The 21,136-nt window shown below is 37.2% G+C and overlaps 1 protein-coding gene across 3 annotated transcripts in view; it reads left to right on the top strand.

The window, feature by feature from the left end:
* LOC149034113 (uncharacterized) overlaps positions 1-19,586 on the top strand; it is a 27,747-nt gene extending 8,161 nt beyond the window's left edge. The window contains exons 1-5 of one of the 3 annotated variants that reach the window (XM_089194001.1): positions 9,932-10,515; positions 13,082-13,462; positions 15,960-16,277; positions 18,123-18,551; positions 18,822-19,586. In XM_089194001.1, the coding sequence (XP_089050127.1) occupies positions 10,287-10,515; positions 13,082-13,462; positions 15,960-16,277; positions 18,123-18,551; positions 18,822-19,045 (1,581 nt within the window). In that variant the 5' untranslated portion in view covers positions 9,932-10,286 and the 3' untranslated portion in view covers positions 19,046-19,586. Of the gene's footprint in view, positions 60-1,172; positions 1,491-9,931; positions 10,516-13,081; positions 13,463-15,959; positions 16,278-18,122; positions 18,552-18,821 lie in introns of those variants that run through there. The other 2 variants (XM_089194002.1, XM_089194000.1) reach the window with 2 other exon arrangements.
* Positions 19,587-21,136: the final 1,550 nt, after the last annotated feature.

Genomic DNA, 21,136 nt, shown 5'->3' with positions numbered 1-21,136 from the left:
TGTTGTGACAAATGAGAAGGGAAAAAGTTGTTCAGCTACAGCTAAGTTGATTGTCAAGGGTAGGTAACCATGCCTGGTCTGTAATATAATCTTTGGAGCAAGCTTTTGCCCTCACCACTAAGACCCAAGTATAACACATGCCTGTAGCTGCCAGCTTGCCCTAAATAGAAGGGGAAAACTATTATCCTTAAATTATGGTGCAGACTGAGCAGGCTCAAGTGCTATATTTAGAGTTATCTCTCTATTGTATGTCAGACTGGTTTAGAAAACTGTTGTCTTCAATCATATGAAATGATCTCATAAGACTGACACATGTTAAAAGCAAACTAATAAATTTTAAATTGATGCTCCTCATTAGCACACTTCAACACAGAATTTGAACAAATGTGAGATTTGACCAAACATAAGATTTGAGCTCTCCTTTGCCCGAGAAAGCAAAGAACAGTTGGAGATAGATAATAATAGAGTTTGGGTTAAAAAAACATCAGAGAAGTTTGGCAGACCTTTCCGTAAATAGGGTAATTATTGTGGCAGGGCTGTGGCCATGTATTGTATTTCTCAAGACATTAAATGAGCTACAATGTCATCTATGCATTCAGCTGGATAATGGAATTTGTGAAAAAGTAAAGATATAAGCAAAGTTATTTTTAGGACCTGAAAAAAGGTACAGACATAAAGAAAAATTTTGAAAGTAGATTGATGCAGATTTGATATGTTTTTGTCGTGATATATTTTTACCGCTGCATTTAGTACTGGGGTATAGGCTATGAAATCCCTATTATTTTGCCGCATGGATTGAGTAAAATTTTTGTAAGACAACCAAATTTTGGTAAATTGCATTTAACTGTTGATTGAAACATTCGCAGCCATCGGTTTAATTTGAGAATGGAATTTTTGTACAAACCTTACTGCATTGACCTTACTGTACAGGCTATAGGTTTTAATTCAATTTAAGGAGCTATGAATGTAGAAGATTGAAAAAATTTAAAATTGCTCAAAAAAAGTCATCAAATTTGCTTACAAAACATTTTGTTGTTGGTGCTGATGGACTGGAACTGCAGGATTAAATACAATGAAATCTATTATCATTGAATACATTGACTTGGCTTTGAATACGAGGAAAAGGTTTGAGTAACATTTGATTCTTACAAAGTTGTCTATTTTAATTTTAGTACCAAGTGGCCCAGTTATAGAGTATGCAAAACTTGATGGTTTGGACACAGCTTACATTGGAACCACAGTCAACATAACTTGTAAAATCCAAGGCTTTGATGGTGTAATTGGCTATTTCTTGAAGAATGACATAATGGTAATGGAGGATGATGAACTACAGAAGTATGAATATTTCAAGCCAAGAGTAATAGTTACACCTCCCAACTATGTTTTCCATCTGGAAATTAAGAATGTCACCATGGAAGATGCAGGAAACTATACATGTAAAGCTTCCAAATATGGACTGAAATCAACAAAAACATTTCTTCTTGAAGTTGGTATGGTAAATGACTCTTTCTTGCATTTATTGAGGTTTTTTTTACACAGTACCATCTACTCTGTGTGGTGATGTATCACCTGCTAATTTTTATGAACCCCCAATCTTATTCTGCTTCCCTTCAGAAATACATGTCTGCAAAATAGTATCCTCTACTTAACGTGTTGCTATTAACATTAATTATATGTTCTCATCAGCTATTTTCGTAAGTGTGTTGGTATTCATTTTGGTCATGCCTGAAGTTAATGGTCTTTTAGGATAAGATTGACTCATTCATACTTGTGATGACTATTTCTCATTCCTGACTTTTATACATTGTAAATCTAAAACATCTGTTTGTGTGAATTTTATCAGGAAATCTGCAAGGGAATTTCACTGTTTTCATGATTTGGAAATAAACATAGCCGTTTTCAATAGTTAGAGAAGAAATGAAAAGCCTTCAACAGAATATGGTGCTGAGTTGAAAGGGACTAGAGTTGGGTCAAACGCTGTTGAACTAAAAATGTGTATTTTCAAGGGGGATTGTTTTCCAGCTCTGAAAATTCCTCCCGACTGAGCTCCTATAAGACAATGAAGCAATATCACAGTTTTTACAATTAATTATTGTTTGGGGATTTTTCCCTTAATTTAATCCTTTCACTCCCAGGTGCCACTAGTTCAAGTAGTTTCTTCCAACACTAATCCATAATTTTTCAAGCAGAAAGGTGATGACAAAAAAGGAAACATCTGAACTTAAAACAAGTATCTCAGAAGACCTTAATTTAAAAAATGTATTTGTAGACAGTGCAGAGAATTGACACTTGGATCCAGGAGACCTCTTTAGCACACCTAGGCTTGACCCTGTCACTCTCAGGAGTGGCCAAAGAGGAATTTATCCTCACTGAATCAATACAATTTCAAGAAGAAATGAAATGAGAAGAAAGAGGAATATTCACCAGGTTATACTTTATTGTCCTCTGCCTAGATTCTCAGAGCTGAAAATATTAAAAACTTATTGGGTACAATGTGGAGAACTGATTTGTAAATCTTGTGAGTTGATTTATTATCTGTGTCTTCCAGCTGCATTTCAAAATTTTATGATATGTACGATTCATGCATGCACAAAAGATCAAATTTTCCTGTGTCATTTGAAGTTCACACTTTTGGTTTCACAAACCAGCACTCCTGGAGACTTCTTTAGCTTTAATGTTTTGTTTACTCATTTTAAGTCATGTGATAATATTATTTTACTAGAGAACTGATGTTTCTTTCAACTTCCCTCTTATTTACATGCATATTTATATGCATGTATGTACTGTATGCATTTACCAAAGGAACATTTACAAACAGTAAGGCTGGAAATTGTCTTGAGACTTGAAATTGGTAAACAAAATATGCAAGCTCAAGATTTCTACTGTCGAAATCATTTTGGTCACCATGGCAGGTAGAGAAAAATTTTGGCTACTAATTTTGCAGTCTGTGAGAGGTGCCAATTTGGGAACCTGTGTTTGGATAATATGAAGGAAGTTGTGATTTTTTGATTACTTCATGTTAATGCTCTAAGGTCAAATGAGAAAAACATTCTTAGTGTTGTCCTAAATGAATTTCTTTCCTTCTCCTTGAATTCTGAAGTACACTTTTCTTTTGGTGAATATTTTATTTCCAAGGACTAATCAACTGTTTTTTCCTGGCCACCAAATAGTGAATCCATACAAGGTTTAGCTCAGAGCTATACAGATATACCTTTTTAACTTGTATGTTTTATTTTCCCAATGGAAAGCTAAAGAAAATTCCCTCCTTTATCTTTTGTAAATTATGTATTCATTGGGAAAATAGACGTAAAGGTATAGGTAACTGTTGTTTTGTATTGTATTGCAGAACCATGTCCAGCAGGTTTTTATTGCCCTCCAGGAGGACATGGTCGCATTCCATGTCCTCAAGGAACATACCAGCCAAACATTGGCCAGACATCTGAACAGGCCTGTAAATCATGTCCTTTCTTTACTAACTCATCAAAGAATCCAAGTGGTATACGACCAAATGTATATGAAGCTGACTGTCCAGGAGAAGATCCAAGTATTACAAGTAAAGGTACTGCGTGGATGTGTAAATCAAAGTTAGAGAGAGCATTTTGCCCTACTTGCTTTTGTGAATCTGTTTCAAGAAACGGTCTGCAACTTAGTTCTTCAACCATTCAGATAAAGAAAATGAAACTGTAACCGCTGCTTGTGCTTTGGTCTTTTTGTTTGGCCTTTGAACCCTAATTGTATCTTGTGATTTGAATTTCATAAATATATATGTATATATTTTTTCTTTTTTGACATGTGTAATTCAAATTACTCATTTTATTTTCCATTTGTTTTAACCAGCGTTGACTACAATATCACAAGATGTCATGAAGATTGCCATAGGCATGGGTTGCACTTTTTTATTATCATAGTTGTAGCGTCTCTATCATTATTCATTGCAAAGAGAAACGTTGGCTGTGGTTCTCTTCCTCGAGACACAGCCATAATCCAGAGTGTTTCCCTTGCCAGCCAATGTTAAGTGAGAATGGAGATATAGAGAATGCTGAGTGTGCTGAAGTTTTGAGACAGTTTCTAGAAATAGGTATTCAGTAACTTTTTGCAATGTCTATTACAACAATCTAATCTATACCCAGCTGATGATTTAGCAAGAAAGTACTTAAATGAAAGTTATTTTATGTTAAGTAACCCCAGCCCCCTTTCAGGAATTGAATCAAAAATTAAAAAGACAAAAATTAACGTACACTGTTTGGTTCTTTCAACCTGGCAAACAAGCATATTGTGAAACTATGAAATTCATTTGCTGCTTGCCTTTAAAACAGACGATGTAATTGTCTTGTTTTGTTAAGAAGCCTGACAGTGTGTAGCTGTAGACAAAGTAAAATTTAATTATGAGCCTGTCATGCTAGTAAGTTTTGAATGACAAGTAGATGTGAATCGTAAGTAGATTATTCGTTCTCGATTTCTACGCATGACAGCTGATTTTGGCTTTTCCCCTTTTTTAATAGTAAGGTAAATGTTGAAATTTACAGAATTAGTGATTTAGAGCTAAATGTTTAAATAAATTATATTGCATTAAGAAAGTTCAATCTATACAGCCTCTAAAATTTTATTAATTTTTTGCATACCAACAAAAATAGGAAATAAGGGATCAAGCCTGGAAAATTTGGCAGCATGCGACTGCATGAAGAAGATTGTAGTTGTAGCATGCGCGGCTGGCTGCATTGTGGGCACATCTACATAGCACTTGCGCAAGATTTGCATAAATCTCAGGAGCACTCTCCTCGAGGTGAATTTGTTTGATGCTTCGTTAAGCATGCGTAGTCAGCTGCATTGCAGGCGTATCCACGTCACCGCGTGCTGAAGCACAACGCGTGCGTAATGCACAGAGTCGAAAAGTCTCAGGGTTCGAGGCTGGCGCACATCGTCCTTCTGGGATCTCCACCTTGCTTGGGGTGGAGTACTTCTGCAAAGATGGTGCATAGGGTACCAATTTCCATCGAAAGTGAGAAAAGCACTTTTTTGGTCAAAAACAATGTAGAAAGAAGACAGCTGATGTGGAAAACATTCATTTGGTAAACTCTTAGACCGCAAAAGATTAATGGGCAAAGTTTGAAGGAAATCGAGTTTTTGAACCGAAATGCTCCGGACAAAGTCAACTTAGAGAGACTGCGTCCAAGAACCTTATATTTTACTGGGCAGTGTGGGAGCGCATTAAAATTGTCCAGTTCCAAATTTTCTATAGCAAATAATCTTTGACATATGTTGTTTTAGAAACTAACAAATTGCTCTAACTCGACATATCAACAGTGCCAGAAGTTTCTGAACTTACGGTATTTTTCACCGGTCCTAAAACACCCAAAATTAAGTAACTCGAATGGCGTGTTTCAACCCTTTTCCTTATATATTTCTGCGAAATTTACTGTTCAAAACACAGACGAAGAGTTGTGGGTTTGTTTTATAATAAAAAAAAGATACAAAAATGAGGAAGCAAGGGAAGTCCAGGCATTTTAAAACCCTCTCTTGGTCAGCCTCGTTTCCATGTCTGATGGCGGCTTCAAATAGCCATGAGCCCTTATTTCCCACGCAAAATTAATTTCAATCTCAAAATATCCATTTCTTTAAAGGAGACCCTAAGCAAGCATAACCCTATTAACCCTTCAACCTTTATGAGTGACCAAGACAAAATTTCTCCTTACAATATCATACACTTTTAAGTGATAAATATCAATCATGGGATTACTGATTGATCCGATACCAAATTCTTAAAACTAACATAATGAGAATCGTTTGCCAGACAGTAAGGAGAATTACTAATGAGATCTTGGGAGATAAAAGATTAGGTAATATTCCACTGTTAGTTTTCTTAATTAATTATGCATCAAAGAACTTGCTTTTGTACTGAGAGAATCGTTTCCAATAACGATTTTTTACAATAGTATTTTAAAGAAACTAATTCAGTTAAAAGGCGACTCAAACTCTTTGGAGAGACAAAAATAAACCCTGTGCATTTACATTTCATTTCACTTTCTAGAGATTTTCAGATCAAGATACGTGATTATTTTTTCCCTTTATTTTGTGCTTACTTCATAGCAGCTGTACAGTTCGTCATATCTATCTGTAATATCATATATATCAACACTGCCGTAGGTTGGTTTGCCTGTGAAGAGACCACCCACCTCCCGCCTTGTCGCACTGTTTTTTTTTTTTTTTTGCTCGCTCTCGCCCTAGGCCCTCACGCGGCTCACGCTCCTTTCATATTCCTCTCATACCTCTTCCGTTTGCATGAAAGGAATCGGAACTACCTGCTTTTAATCTAGCGAAGCATGGTCGGTATTTTCTGATTTTATGTTAGTTCTACTTTTGGCCCTTACAAATCCTTCTGGATTCCACCTACACTGTAAGCATTTTCGCTTGCAGTCTCTCGTCATAGTTTCCCTTCCGGCCCTCATTACTTTTACCAATGGCCGAAATAACACGCTAATTACATTAACAAAACTTCTATGATACACCAGAAAGGATAAAAAAACTTAAAGAACTTGGTAAATCTTTGCTGAGTGACCCTTGGATAGCAGGGACTTCTGTCATTACGATTAGACTGGGCGCGAAAACGTCGTAATTTTCTCGTTTCCGCATCTGCCCACAGGACAAGACACAGCAAAATCTCTTATGGTTACTGACTTTTTCTTCAACTGAAGGTTAACATTTTTCAATTTTTATGCCTATCGGCTGGGGTTTTTTTGCCGTTTTGCGGCTAACGGTTCCCCCATTAATTGAGACCCTCGAAACGAGTAACCACCAGAACACAGGCAGATGTCCGTTGTTGTTTTTCTCTCACGCTAAAAATAACAAAGCGTATCAACAATCGGAAACAACTTAGAAATTCCAGACCAGAAACAGCAGATCTGAAAATAGCACAACGTTGTGCTTTAATTATAAATCACTGAGGGTAAATAGAAAATTACCAGAAGGGTATGAAAGGAACCTCGATTTAACGAAAGTTTCGAATTATCGGAGTTTCTTTACCAGAAATCAACTGAGTCAATGCTCTGTTCTGGGAAAACAAAAACGGCCTACACCTAATCCCAACTTAGATATTATCGTAGATGTGATATAAATAGGTTGTTATCTGTACTATAATGGTAAGAAATTGGATGAATTTGAAGCCCACGAGCACAGACAGATTTCCGGTTTTCGTTTTTGTTTCGTTTATTAATAAAATCGCCGTCATTGTTTTTAAAACCAACGATTTCCTTTCAGTATGATTGATATTTGATTCCAAAATGATTTGAACCGCGAACGTTTTGTATTTTAACCAGTTTAGTATCACAGGAAGTCCTCAGAAGAAGATAATACAAATTAGACATACCTGAGCTGTAAGTCTGCGAATTACGTTACGATCCGTTGTCCCAGCGGATTTGGATCCCCTAGATTTGGACCTCCCGGTCCAAATCCGCTAGCGGATATGGCCCCCCCACCGCAGATTTGGACCCCCCAACAAAACTGAGTGAACACATCATCCTTAACGTTCTAGAAAAATGGATGATACTTTTCGTTCCAATGCGTACTAAAGTATGTTTTCAATTCAAAACATGCGTATCGTTAATGCATACGAACTGGCATCCCGTCGGATGTTTCTTTTGACCAAAGGAAAATGGGCAAGAATTTAGTTTAATGTCTGGAGAGAGGTCGTTTTGAACCTTTTCCGCGATAGTCGAACACCGCTAGATTCAATGAGAGACAAACTTGTGACACTGATTTATTTTGTCATTGTCCAATGCCTGAGTGTTGGGACGACATGGTACAGTGCGAGTTGTGCGAGGAAAGGTTACACATGAGCTGCGAGGGATTTAAGACTGCCCCGGAGGACGAGTGACTCTGCATTGTCTGCAGATTGACAGACTCTAGACGTCTTCGTAATTGTTAAGGTGTTATTTAGGATCCCTCAACAGTTAATAATCGTTAAAATTAGAAAATAAGATTGAGTTCGATGTAATAGTCTCCACTTTTGTTAAGACGTTGACATTAATGTTGATTTGCATCTGAAAATAAGCTGAGAGTTCCAATAGTTCAGAATAGAAACATTTTTACTTATCATAGGCTTTACGAACGACTTATAATACGAGTAGTTTCTTCGTTCTTATTCAAAAACTGTTCAATGTTATGATTTTAGAAAATGAGACTGAGTTATTTCAGTGACTGGACGCAATAGTCTCCACTATTGTTATGACGTTTCGTACCAATGTTGATTCGGATCAGAAGAAGCAAAGATTTATTGCAACAATTTCAATTTAATAGTTCGAATGCAGTAGTTTGTTCACATCTAATTCTTGCGTATACTGTTCGACTCGCTATAATGAATGCGGTAGAATTGGAACGAAATGGCTGTTGTTTTTTTTTACCTTTATTGAGGAAATGTTGTGTTGTGATTGAAAATAACATCGACAAAAAAGCTTGCAAATAGAATTAGTTACCAAATATGACACAAAGGATGCTTAAAAGGAAATTTTGGTAGGGGGGTCCAAATCTGCGAAGGGGGGTCCATATCCGCTGTGACACCGTCACGGAAGTTGCTTTGATAATGCTAATTTATAGCATCCTTTTTCTGCATGGATTCAAGGTCACAAAAGACCACATCTGCTCGAATCAACCGTCTTTTGACTTTCCTTGATCGAATAATCAAGCTGTACAACTGCGATTTAAATCAAGGTCTGAATCAAGTATCCAGAACAATAAAGAGGATTCAAATTTTTTATACGATTTGTGGTGGTCGTCCGAACTTCGCTGTTCCCTTCGGCAACGGTTTTTTCCCCAAAAGGTAGAGAAGTGATAATCAGAAACAAGTTCCGCGTTCCTAGCTAAGAAACAGCAGATCTGAAAATATGAGGATAGAGTTGAACTGAATTGAAGGAATTTTCAAGTTATCAGTATTTCAAACTGGAAGTCAACGGAATGTATGCTCTTTTCGGGAAGAAACAAAATATCCGGCACTTACATTCCAACTTAAATATTTTGGAAGATATCGATGGGATAGAAAAACCTGCCTTTGGTTGTTCGAAGGCTCGAAGCGTTATCCACCAGAAAACTCTCTGTCCTGCTCGCAATACTGAATCACCATACAGTAAACTATCAAAAAGTTGTTTTCGTCAAGAGATGGTTATACAGCCGTTAAAGTCATCAAATTTTCCAATTTTCTTTTCAATACAAGGTATCCTCTGAGAAGTTCTTCTCTCGTGAGAAGACTGTGAGAAAGTGTACAGTGACGGGAACTCGTAGCTGAACTCGACGGAAGTGAGCTTCACATTTTAAACAATCGTTACGCGATATTGCTTGAGCGTAAGGTCAGCTAACTGACACTACTGGATAAAATCGCTCGTATGATTACAGACCGAATTGGACTCCACGCGTTCCTTTTACCGTTATTTATCATCTTGTAAATCAGACCCTGTTTTGACGACGAGACTTTATATTGGACAATTTGCGGTTCTCTCCCACGTGAATAAGAAGGAGGGGCTTTCGGGTAATTTCAGCCTGCTTTCAAGCGTAACTTTTATCGGAGGACAGCAAAATAATCGGCGGCCGAAAGCAAGAGAGGCTGATCTAAAAAAAAAACAAACACAGATGTTTCCATGTCATATTTTTTCGACCATTTTCGATTCTGCTTATGAAGAAAATTAAATGCGAATAAAACCGGAGACAAAAAAATTGAGCAGTAGTTTCGAATGGTACTAGTAAAGGCAGCATCGCATCCGTTATTTTCAGCTACTATGTTGGTTTTGCAAGCTCACGGGGGCGGCATTCCCACCGTTTGAAAAGAAACCTTATCGAGAAATAAATATTTTAATGTTGCTGTCAGGTCCTTAAGACCTCTTAAAAAGCAGACACCTCGACAAATATCATGCTTCAGACATCCCCTTTAGTATCACAGGAAGTCCTCAGTAGAAGATAGGCTGATTTAGCAACAGGACGGGAACGTCAGATGCGGGGGAGAGCGAGCGGATTAGTCTGGATTCTGTTCTAATTTGACCATATTTGGGTATTTGCACTGCACGTGCCGTCGTCAAGTGAGGTTACGTTGTCTTGCTAAATCAGCATAAGCAGCGTAAGCATTTTTTCCTTCAGATCCCAAAGAGGAAACTGTATTTTGGAATTGTTGAGAAGAGTCCTCTACGAAGACGCAGGCTTCATCTAAGACCATTTCGAAATTCTGGCAGGCCCAGTCTTTCCGGGAATTCCGAGTAGGTTTGATAAGATCTAGGCAAGTGAAGCGATCTAGACAAGTGAACCGATCTATGTTTGCGAAGGAACTTCTACTGTTCTTTTTATTTTGCGGAGTGGAATTTACCTCTGCTTTATCGGAACAACGGGAACAGAGATCGCAATGCCGTAACCAAACGGTATTTTGTCCTTGCAAGGACAGGCGAGGAGTGAGTGGCCATGTGCTTGTGGTAACGTGTAGTCATCAAAACGATCCAAAACGTTGCCCAGGGAAAGCTTTTTACTCAGAGGAGTGTGGAAAAGGTGAGCTTGTTGCAATTTCAGAGCAATCTAAGGTTTATGTTAAAATTATGGAGAAATAAGCTTAAGCTTGTTGAGCTTAACTTTGTGGAGATCTCTTGTGAGAAATTTGTTTAGCCATCTAGTGGACTCTATAGCCCAATTAGTTGTGAAATTGGAAAAGTTAGTGATGGAGGAGGAGGGTTACCATTTCATTGTAGTAGTGAGGCGAAGATCTTAAGGACCGTCATTTTACGCCTTCCTTTGGTCCTATCGAGAAGTTTTTGATTTCACCTCGAAACTTCCGCTTTCAAATTATAGTTCTGAGATTTATAATTGATTTGATGTCACTTGATGAAAGTAGTGCTTAAGGAATTGCAGTAAAAAAAAGATGAATGACGATAATAGAGATAAGGTAAATTGCCTCATTCCTATCAGATTTAAGGCCTTTTTTAACCCTGTAACTCCCAGAAGTGTTCAACATGTAACTTCTCCCCACAATATTCATACATTACTCAGCAAACAGGTTATGAGATACCATACAATACTGTATTTTATGTGAAGTTTATGCTTAACACAATCAGCTTTAAAAGTTTACAGATAATTCAGGGTCTTTTTAATCCTGATCTAACATTAAATTCTTGTTACTAAGTTACAAGTAGATATGTAGCTGCTAGAGGGGCGAATCTTCAATTAGATCATGGGAGTTCTTTGTATAGAAGTTTCATTTACATACCTGCAAAATTTTTATTCGCATATTTATTGCTGTGGTGAATTTGCTGGCACAATTTGCAAACAGGATTTCTGACTTACAGTACGGCTGCTTGTCACACCCTCTTTGGATTGTTTTTGTGATTCACGACTATAACCAGCTCTTCACATAGTGAAATATTAAACATTTCAAAATCTTAAATGAAAGTGGAGAGGCATTCATTATTCTTATTTACCTCATGTACAATGCAAATGCCAGAATTAGGTCTGTTGAGCGACCCAATCTATTTATTGTAAAAACGAGCACATCCTTGACAAGGAGAATTTGCTTAATGTTCAAGATTGTTTTGAAGGTGGCAGTTGTTTCCTTTACTCTCATGACCTCAGTCTCTTTGTCTCTGATCAAGCAGTTTAGAAGCTTGTCAATCTTAGAGGTAACCTAACCCTACCGCCTTAAGAGTTCACCCCCTGATGGAAAGCGAGTTTGCCCTCACCTTCACCAGTTTGCCCCAAATCTTTGGTTTCTTAGAGCAGAACTTATTCCTTTTATGTCTAAATTACTTTTTTGCCATGGCAAACATGATAAGTACCGTAATTTCCGGTCGTTTACCCGCACCGGCCGATTATTGCATACGGCGAAAAAAAAAGTCACCAGATTACCCGCACTGGTGGATAACCCGCACGTTGTTATTCAACTTTTTGGTGGCGAAAACGTGACATTAAGGTGATACATTTCAGTCTTTTAAAAGTTGTCTGATCCAACTTTCGAAAACTTCGAAGCGTCTTTGTCGAGTTTAAAGGTCAAAGAAATTCAGACGCGTGCACAATTCTGTGTCAATATTAGCATGTACTTTATTGATAAGATTATACAGTAAAAACACTAGCGGCCCATGCCCAAATCTCAACGTTTCATACTTGACAGAATGCGAATTTGTGGCCACATTTTGTGCGAGCGATCGTTCAGCGCCATGTTGATTTGTTGAAAAAAAGCTGGGTGAGTATTAAAACTTGAATTATAAAGTACTTTCGGCGATTTCTGAAAAAATCGATATCTCCGGTTCTATTGGGCCTAACAAGTCCCTTAAAACGGGAAAATTCTCTTTAGCTCAAGCTAGTGTTAAATGGAAATTTGTTACTGATGCGCCGGATATCTATGGATAATTTTTGTCACCATCAAGGTTTTGTTTTCACGCGTGCCGATAATAATTTGTTCGTCGCGCAACTAATTATGCGTGAAATAAACTCGAGTCGGCATCATGTTTTCGTGCCGCTTTGCGGCACTATTAACACAATAAAATTTACTTGAGAGGTGGAAACGCATGTTGGTGATATTTTTTTTCAATTCAACTACCACTGGATTTTAAAATTGTCACATAACCCGCACCTCCTATTACCCGCAGTGGCGCGCGTTTAATGCAAAATCATCAGATTACCCGCGGGTAAGCGACCGGAAATTACGGTAGCAAACACTAGCTCCACTGAAATGACAAGTGTGAATATCAAACTGCTACCTTGTGTGTTTTGTAACAATCTTGGTCATGTGCATGTCCAATCAGTAAAAAGTGATTTAACAAATCTTTTAAAGGGTATTATTGAAATTCATTATTTTAGATAGGGTATGTTGTATGTAAAGAGTAATTGCAACAGTTATATTCAGAATTACAAAGATGGGTATATTGAGCAACCTAGGCTTTTGAATTGTGTCATTAATTGTGGATATTCAAGCAAAGTCAGGGTAACCTGTGGTTATTAACTTCATACATTATCAGAACCAACTTTTTTTTAGTTTGAAATAACATTAAACCATTCAGTTATTTGCAAAATATCCAATTCACAAACTAATTATATTGATTAATTGATTGATTGTCTTCTTATTTAGTGTACTTTTCATCAAAAAGGCACAGACGTGACACAGGAAATTGTAATAATGGAATCATTCCAGGATCCCCTCACCCCTCAGATGATGCAGACCCCTATATAATTATGACCTCTGGATCTACCATAACAAGAGGTGTGGATGACAGCTACACATTTGAATGCAAGGTCTATTCAAATTTTGCGGCAAATGTAACATGGCTGATTAATGGCATACTTATTTCTCTGGATTCCAAACTGAAAAGGGAGAAATACAAATTTGGATCCTGCAAACGAAGTCTACATGTCACACTAATTTCAAAAGAGGATGCAGGAAACTACACATGTGTTGTGACAAATGAGAAGGGAAAAAGTTATTCAGCTACAGCTAAGTTGATTGTCAAGGGTAGGTAACCATGCCTGGTCTGTAATATAATTTTTGGAGCAAGCTTTTCCCCCTCACAAATAAGACCCACATAACACATGCCTGTAGCTGCCAGCTTGCCCTAAATAGAAGGGAAAAACTATTATCCTTAAATTATCGTACAGACTGAGCAGGCTCAAGTGCTATATTTAGAGTTATCTCTCTATTGTGTGTCAGACTGGTTTAGAAAACTGTTGTCTTCAATCATATGAAATGATCTCATGAGACTGACACATGTTAAAAGCAAACTAATAAATTTTAAATTGATGCTCCTCATTAGCACACTTCAACACAGAATTTGAACAAATGTGTGTTTCCAGAAAATATCCATACCCCCACCACGGAGGGAATTGGAGATTCCAGAGGGGTGGGGGGGGTCAAAGTCCCAGGAAATTCCAGACGGGATGGGGGGTAAGAGGCGAAATGTTCGTCCAGAGGGTAGGAAGTCGATCGACTTTCTTCGTATGTCAATTGGCGCCTTTTACCTACTTTAGTGGGACGTTCTGAAGTTTAAGTTGTTAAATTACGATGCTCCTAACAGTTCTGCAGCAAAAGAAAGTTTCTTTTATCCTTGTAGCGCTTTGGAACATAAATAACATCAAATAAAGAAGAGAATCACTTTGTTTTTCGAACGGAGCCGCCATTACTCGTTACCAGTCTCCAAAGATTACAACCAACAGGAGTGGTTACCTAGGGATTTTCCTCGGTCATAGCACGTTTCGCGTTCGTAAAATTTACAAATAACTGTCTCGGTCTCGCAAAAAAAAAAAAAAAAACGCTGGTCTCGCCGTCTCGCAAAGTTTCGCATAAATTTACCATTCACTACCCCTTATTGACTCCGGCCATCTATTAATTTTGATCTGCACTGAGCTTAATTCCGTTGCATCATAATGTGTAGGAGACTTGACGATTTCTTTATGGCTTACTTGCTTGCGATGTTACAATGAATGATAAGTACAGTCGTATCGTAGTAGAAAACAGTTGATGGTAACATTGAGAAACATTAGGATCCAGGGCTTTGTATATATGCGCGTGGGACTGGTAACTAGCCACGGTTTGTTTATGCACAATCGGACGAAATTATCGACCCGCTGTTAACAAGAATCAATGCTTGTGTGAAGAAATTTTACATTAGAGGCTGGAATTTGGAAAGATGAGTTCAAAATAACTTACTGCTGACTCGGTTTTCTCTTTTGCTCTCTTATTTATGACACAATTTTGTACAAATTTACGTTGCTCAATGTGATTTCGAACGTTTCCATTTCAAGTGCACGCAATTTTCTCAGTACATTGTACAAACTTAACAGTTCAAAAGTGTTTTGTTGCGACTTGTACAGTTTTTTTCTCCTTTCGTGTACTGAGAATACTGTGTTAAATGTTTAAGGATAAGTATTGTATTTAAAAATAAAGCAAACATTAAGTTTAAGCTAGTTAGCGACGTTTACCTTGCGCGTGTACGCCATCTCTCGAATATACACGCGACAAAATCACACGTCCCTCTTGTTTGTTGTTTGCTACGAGAAAAAAATATATTTCCAGGGGGTATAGGGGGTGGTAGAAAATTCTTTGGAAATTCCAGAGGGGTGGGGGGGCTACCACTGCTACCCCAAAATGGAAAATCCGAAGGGGTGGGGCGGTCCTATATGAAATTCCCTCCGTGGTGGGGGTATGGATATTTTCTGGAAACACACAATGTGAGATTTGACCAAACATAAGATTTGAGTTCTTCTTCACCCGAGAAAGCAAAGAACAGTTGGAGATGGATGATAATAGAGTTTGGGTTAAAAAAACATCAGAGAAGTTTGGCAGACCTTTCTGTAAATAGGGTAATTATTGTGGCAGGGCTGTGGCCATGTATTGTATTTCTCAAGACATTAAATGAGTTACAATGCTATCCATGCATTCAGCTGGATAATGGAATTTGTGAAAAAGTAAAGATATTGAATAAGTTATTTTTAGCACCTGAAAAAGGTACAGACATAAAGAAAAATTTTTAAAGTAGATTGATGCAGATTTGATATGTTTTTGTCATGATATATTTTTACTGCTGCATTAAGTACTGGGGTATAGGCTATGAAATCCCTATTATTTTGCCACATGGATTGAGTAAAATTTTTGTGAGACAACCAAATTTTGGTAAATTGCATTTAACTGTTGGTTGAAACATAAGTAGCCATTGGTTTAATTTGAAAATGGAATTTTTGTACAAACCTTACTGCATTGACCTTACTGTAAAGGCTATAGGTTTTAATTCAATCTTAAGGAGCTATGAATGTAGAAGAGTGAAAAAATTAAAATTGCTTGAAAAAAGTCATCAAATTTGCTTACAAAACATTTTGATGTTGGTGTTGATGGACTGGAACTGCAGGATTAAATACAATGAAATCTATTATCATTGAATACATTGACTTGGCTTTGAATACGAGGAAAAGGTTTGAGTAACATTTGATTCTTACAAAGTTGTCTATTTTAATTTTAGTACCAAGTGGCCCAGTTATAGAGTATGCAAAACTTGATGGTTTGGACACAGCTTACATTGGAACCACAGTCAACATAACTTGTAAAATCCAAGGCTTTGATGGTGTAATTGGCTATTTCTTGAAGAATGACATAATGGTAATGGAGGATGATGAACTACAGAAGTATGAATATTTCAAGCCAAGAGTAATAGTTACACCTCCCAACTATATTTTCCATCTGGAAATTAAGAATGTCACCATGGAAGATGCAGGAAACTACACATGTAAAGCTTCCAAATATGGACTGAAATCAACAAAGACATTTCTTCTTGAAGTTGGTATGGTAAATGACTCTTTCTTGCATTTATTGAGGTTTTTTTTACACAGTACCATCTACTCTGTGTGGTGATGTATCACCTGCTAATTTTTATGAACCCCCAATCTTATTCTGCTTCCCTTCACAAATACATGTCTGCAAAATAGTATCCTCTACTTAATGTGTTGCTATTAACATTAATTATATGTTCTCATCAGCTATTTTGTGAGTGTGTTGGTATTCATTTTGGTCATGCCTGAAGTTAATGGTCTTATAAGATAAGATTGACTCATTCATACTTGTGATGACTATTTCTCATTCCTGACTTTTATACATTGTAAATCTAAAACATCTGTTTGTGTGGATTTTATCAGGAAATCTGCAAGGGAATTTCACTGTTTTCATGATTTGGAAATAAACATAGCCGTTTTCAATAGTTAGAGAAGAAATGAAAAGCGTTCAACAGAATATGGTGCTGAGTTGAAAGGGACTAGAGTTGGGTCAAACACTGTTGAACTAAAAATGTGTATTTTCAAGGGGGATTGTTTTCCAGCTCTGAAAATTCCTCCTGACTGAGCTCCCATAAGACAATAAAGCAATATCACAGTTTTTACAATTAATTGTTTGGGGATTTTTCCCTTTATTTAATCCTTTCACTCCCATGTGCCACTAGTTCAAGTAGTTTCTTCCAACACTAATCCATAATTTTTCAAGCAGAGAGGTGATGACAAAAAAGGAAACATGTAAACTTAAAACAAGTATCTCAGAAGACCTTGTGTGTATTTGTAGACACGTGTAGAGAATTGATACTTGGATCCAGGAGACCTCTTTAGCACACCTAGGCTTGACCCTGTCACCCTCAGGAGTGGCCAAAGAGGAATTTATCCTCACTGAATCAATACAATTTCAAGAAGAAATGAAATGAGAAGAAAGAGGAATATTCACCAGGTTATACTTTATTGTCCTCTGCCTAGATTCTCAGAGCTGAAAATATTAAAAACTTATTGGGTACAATGTGGAGAACTGATTTGTAAATCTTGTGAGTTGATTTATTATCTGTGTCTTCCAGCTGCATTACAAAATTTTATGATATGTATGATTCATGCATGCACAAAAGATCAAATTTTCCTCTGTCATTTGAAGTTCACACTTTTGGTTTCACAAACCAGCATTCCTGGAGACTTCTTTAGCTTTAATGTTTTGTTTAGTCATTTTAAGTCATGTGATAATATTATTTTACTAGAGAACTGATGTTTCTTTCAACTTCCCTCTTATTTACATGCATATTTATATGCATGTATGTACTGTATGCATTTACCAAAGGAACATTTACAAACAGTAAGGCTGGAAATTGTCTTGAGACTTGAAATTGGTAAACAAAATATGCAAGCTCAAGATTTCTACTGTCGAAATTATTTTGGTCACCATGGCAGGTAGAGAAAAATTTTGGCTACTAATTTTGCAGTCTGTGAGAGGTGCCAATTTGGGAACATGTGTTTGGATAATATGAAGGAAGTTGTGATTTTTTGAATACTTCATGTTAATGCTCCAAGGTCAAATGAGAAAAACATTCTTAGTGTTGTCCTAAATGAATTTCTTTCCTTCTCCTTGAATTCTGAAGTACACTTTTCTTTCTGTGAATATTTTATTTCCAAGGACTAATCAACTGTTTTTTCCTGGCCACCAAATAGTGAATCCATACAAGGTTTAGCTCAGAGCTATACAGATATACCTTTTTAACTTGTATGTTTTATTTTCCCAATGGAAAGCTAAAGAAAATTCCCTCTTTTATCTTTTGTAAATTATGTGTTCATTGAGAAAATAGACGTAAAGGTATAGGTAACTGTTGTTTTGTATTGTATTGCAGAACCATGTCCAGCGGGTTTTTATTGCCCTCCAGGAGGACGTGGTCGCATTCCATGTCCTCAAGGAACATACCAGCCGAACATTAGTCAGACATCTGAACAGGCCTGTAAATCATGTCCAGCGGGTTTTTATTGCCCTTTAGGGGCAACTAGTCTCATTCAATGTCCAATAGGAACATACCAGCCAAACATTAAGCAGACATCTGAGCTAGACTGTATAGTGTGTCCAGTCGGTTTTTACTGCCCTCCAGGAATCGCTAGTGGCATTCCATGTCCTCAAGGAACATACCAGCCAAACATTGGCCAGACATCTGAACAGGCCTGTCAATCATGTCCTTTCTTTACTAACTCATCAAAGAATCCAAGTGGTATACGACCAAATGTATATGAAGCTGACTGTCCAGGAGAAGATCCAAGTATTACAAGTAAAGGTACTGCGTGGATGTGTAAATCAAAGTTAGAGAGAGCATTTTGCCCTACTTGCTTTTGTGAATCTGTTTCAAGAAACGGTCTGCAACTTAGTTCTTCAACCATTCAGATAAAAGAAAATGAAACTGTAACCACTGCTTGTGCTTTGGTCTTTTCATTTGGCCTTTGAACCCTAATGGTATCTTGTGATTTGAATTTCATAAATATATATATATTTTTTTTGACATTTGTAAGTCAAATTACTCATTTTATTTTCCATTTGTTTTAATTAGTGTTGACAACAACATCACAAGATGTCACCAAGATTGCCATAGGCATGGGTTGTGCTTTTCTTATTATCATAGTTGTAGTCTCTCTATCGTTGTATATTGCAAAGGAGAAACATTGGCTGTGGTTCTCTTCCTCGAGACACAGCCATAATCCAGAGTGTTTCCCTTGTCAGCCAATGTTAGGTAAGAATGGAGATATAGAGAATGCTGAGTGTGCTGAAGTTTGAGGAAGTTGCTAGAAACAGGTATTTAGTAACTTTTTGCAATGTCTATTGCAACAATATAATCTATACCCAGCTGGTGATTTAGCAAGAAAGTAGTTAAATGAAAGCTGTTTATTCTGTCAAGTAACCCTAGCTCCCTTTCAGGAATCCAATTAAAAATTAAAAAGACTAAAATTAACGTACACTGTAGGTTCTTTCAACTTGGCAAACTAGCATATTGCGAGACTAAGAAATTCATTTGCTGCTTGCTTTTAAAACAGACGATGTAATTGCCATACTTTGTTTAGAAGCCTAACAATGTGTAGCTAGACAAAATAAAATGTAATTATGAGCCTGTCATGCGAGTAAGTTTTGAATGACAAGTACACGTGAATTGTAACTAGATTATTCATTCTCGATTTCTACGCATGACATCTAATTTTGGCTTTTCCCCTTTTTTAATAGGAAGGTAAATGTTGAAATTTATAGAATTAGTGATTTAGAGCTAATTTTTTAAAATAAATTATATTACACTAATAAAGTTCAATCTATACAACCTCCAAAATTGTATTAATATTTTGCGTATTTGTTGGCGGAGCTCGTAGCGTGCGCGTAGCTCCATACTAACAAAAACTGGTAATCAGGGATGATACCTGGAAAATTTGGTCGGATGCGATTGAATGAAGAAAATTTTAATTTTAGCATGCGCGGCCGGCTGCATTGTGGGCACATCTACACCACCTTGCTCATGTTCATGGCACGTTTCAACACAGCGCGTGCGCAAGATTTGCATAAATCTCAGGAGCACTCTCCTCGAGGTGAATTTGTTTGATGCTTCGTTAAGCATGCGTAGTCAGCTGCATTGCAGGCGTATCCACTTCATCGCGTGCTGATGCACAACGCGTGCGTAATGCGCAGAGTCGAAAAGTCTCAGGGTTCGAGGTTTATCTGGCGCAAATCACCCTTCTGGGATCTGCTCCTTGGGGTGGAGAACTTCTGCAAAGATGGTGCATAGGGTACAATTTCCATCGAAAGTCACAAAAGCACTTTTTTGGTCAAAAACAATGTAGAAAGAAGACAGCTGGTGTGGAAAACATTCATTCGGTGAACTCCTAGACCACAAAAGGTTCATGGACAAAGTTTGAAAGAAATAGAGTTTTTGAACCGAAATGCTCCGGGCAACGTCAACTTAAAGCGACTGCGTCCAAGAACCTTATAATATTTTACTGGGCACTGTGGAAGCGCATTAAAATCGCCCAGTTCTAAATTTTCTGAAGCAAATAATCTTTGACAAATGTTGTTTTAGAAACTAACAAATTGTTCTCACTCGGCATATCAACAGTGCCAGAAGTTCCTGAACTTACGGTATTTTTCAGGGATCACAAAACACCTAAAACTAAGTAAATCGAATGGCGTGTTTCAACCCCTTCCTTTATATTTTTCTGCGAAATTTACTATTCAAAACACAGACGAAGGGTTGTGGGCTTGTTTTTTGATAAAGAGATACAAAAATGAGAGAGCAAAGGAAGCCTACGCATTTAAAACCCTCTCTTGGTCAGCCTCGTTTCCATGTCTGATGGCGGCTTCAAATGGCTATGAGCCTTAATTCCCCACGCAAAGTTAATTTCAGTCTTACAATAACCATTTCTTAAAAGGAGACCCTAAGCAAGCTTAAAAATAAAATTTGAGCCAAATTAGTTGACCTGCCTGTCCGACCTGTTCCGACAGTTACAGACAATCGCTCTTAACCCTTTAACTTCCGTGAGTGACCAAGACAAAATTTCTCCTTACAATATCAATACACTCATGATTATGCGGGCAAGTGATGAGAATGAAGAAAAATATCAATTATGGGATTACTAATTGATCCGATACCAAATTCTCTAAACTAACATAATGAGAATCGTTTGCCAAACAGCAAGGAGAATTACTGATGAGATCTTGGGAGTTGAAGGATTAAGTGATATTCCGTTTTCTTGATTTATTATACAACAAAGAACTTGCTTTTGTACTGAGAGAATCGTTTTCAATAACCATTTTTAAAATAGTATTTTAAAGAAACTAATTCAGTAAAGAGACGACTCGAACTCTTTGGAGAGACAAAAAAACACTGTG

This window comes from Pocillopora damicornis, chromosome 14 (assembly GCF_964200805.1).
Source record: "Pocillopora damicornis chromosome 14, jaPocDami1.2, whole genome shotgun sequence".
Classification (NCBI taxonomy): Eukaryota; Metazoa; Cnidaria; class Anthozoa; order Scleractinia; family Pocilloporidae; genus Pocillopora; species Pocillopora damicornis.
This window is presented reverse-complemented; position numbering and strand designations above follow the sequence as displayed.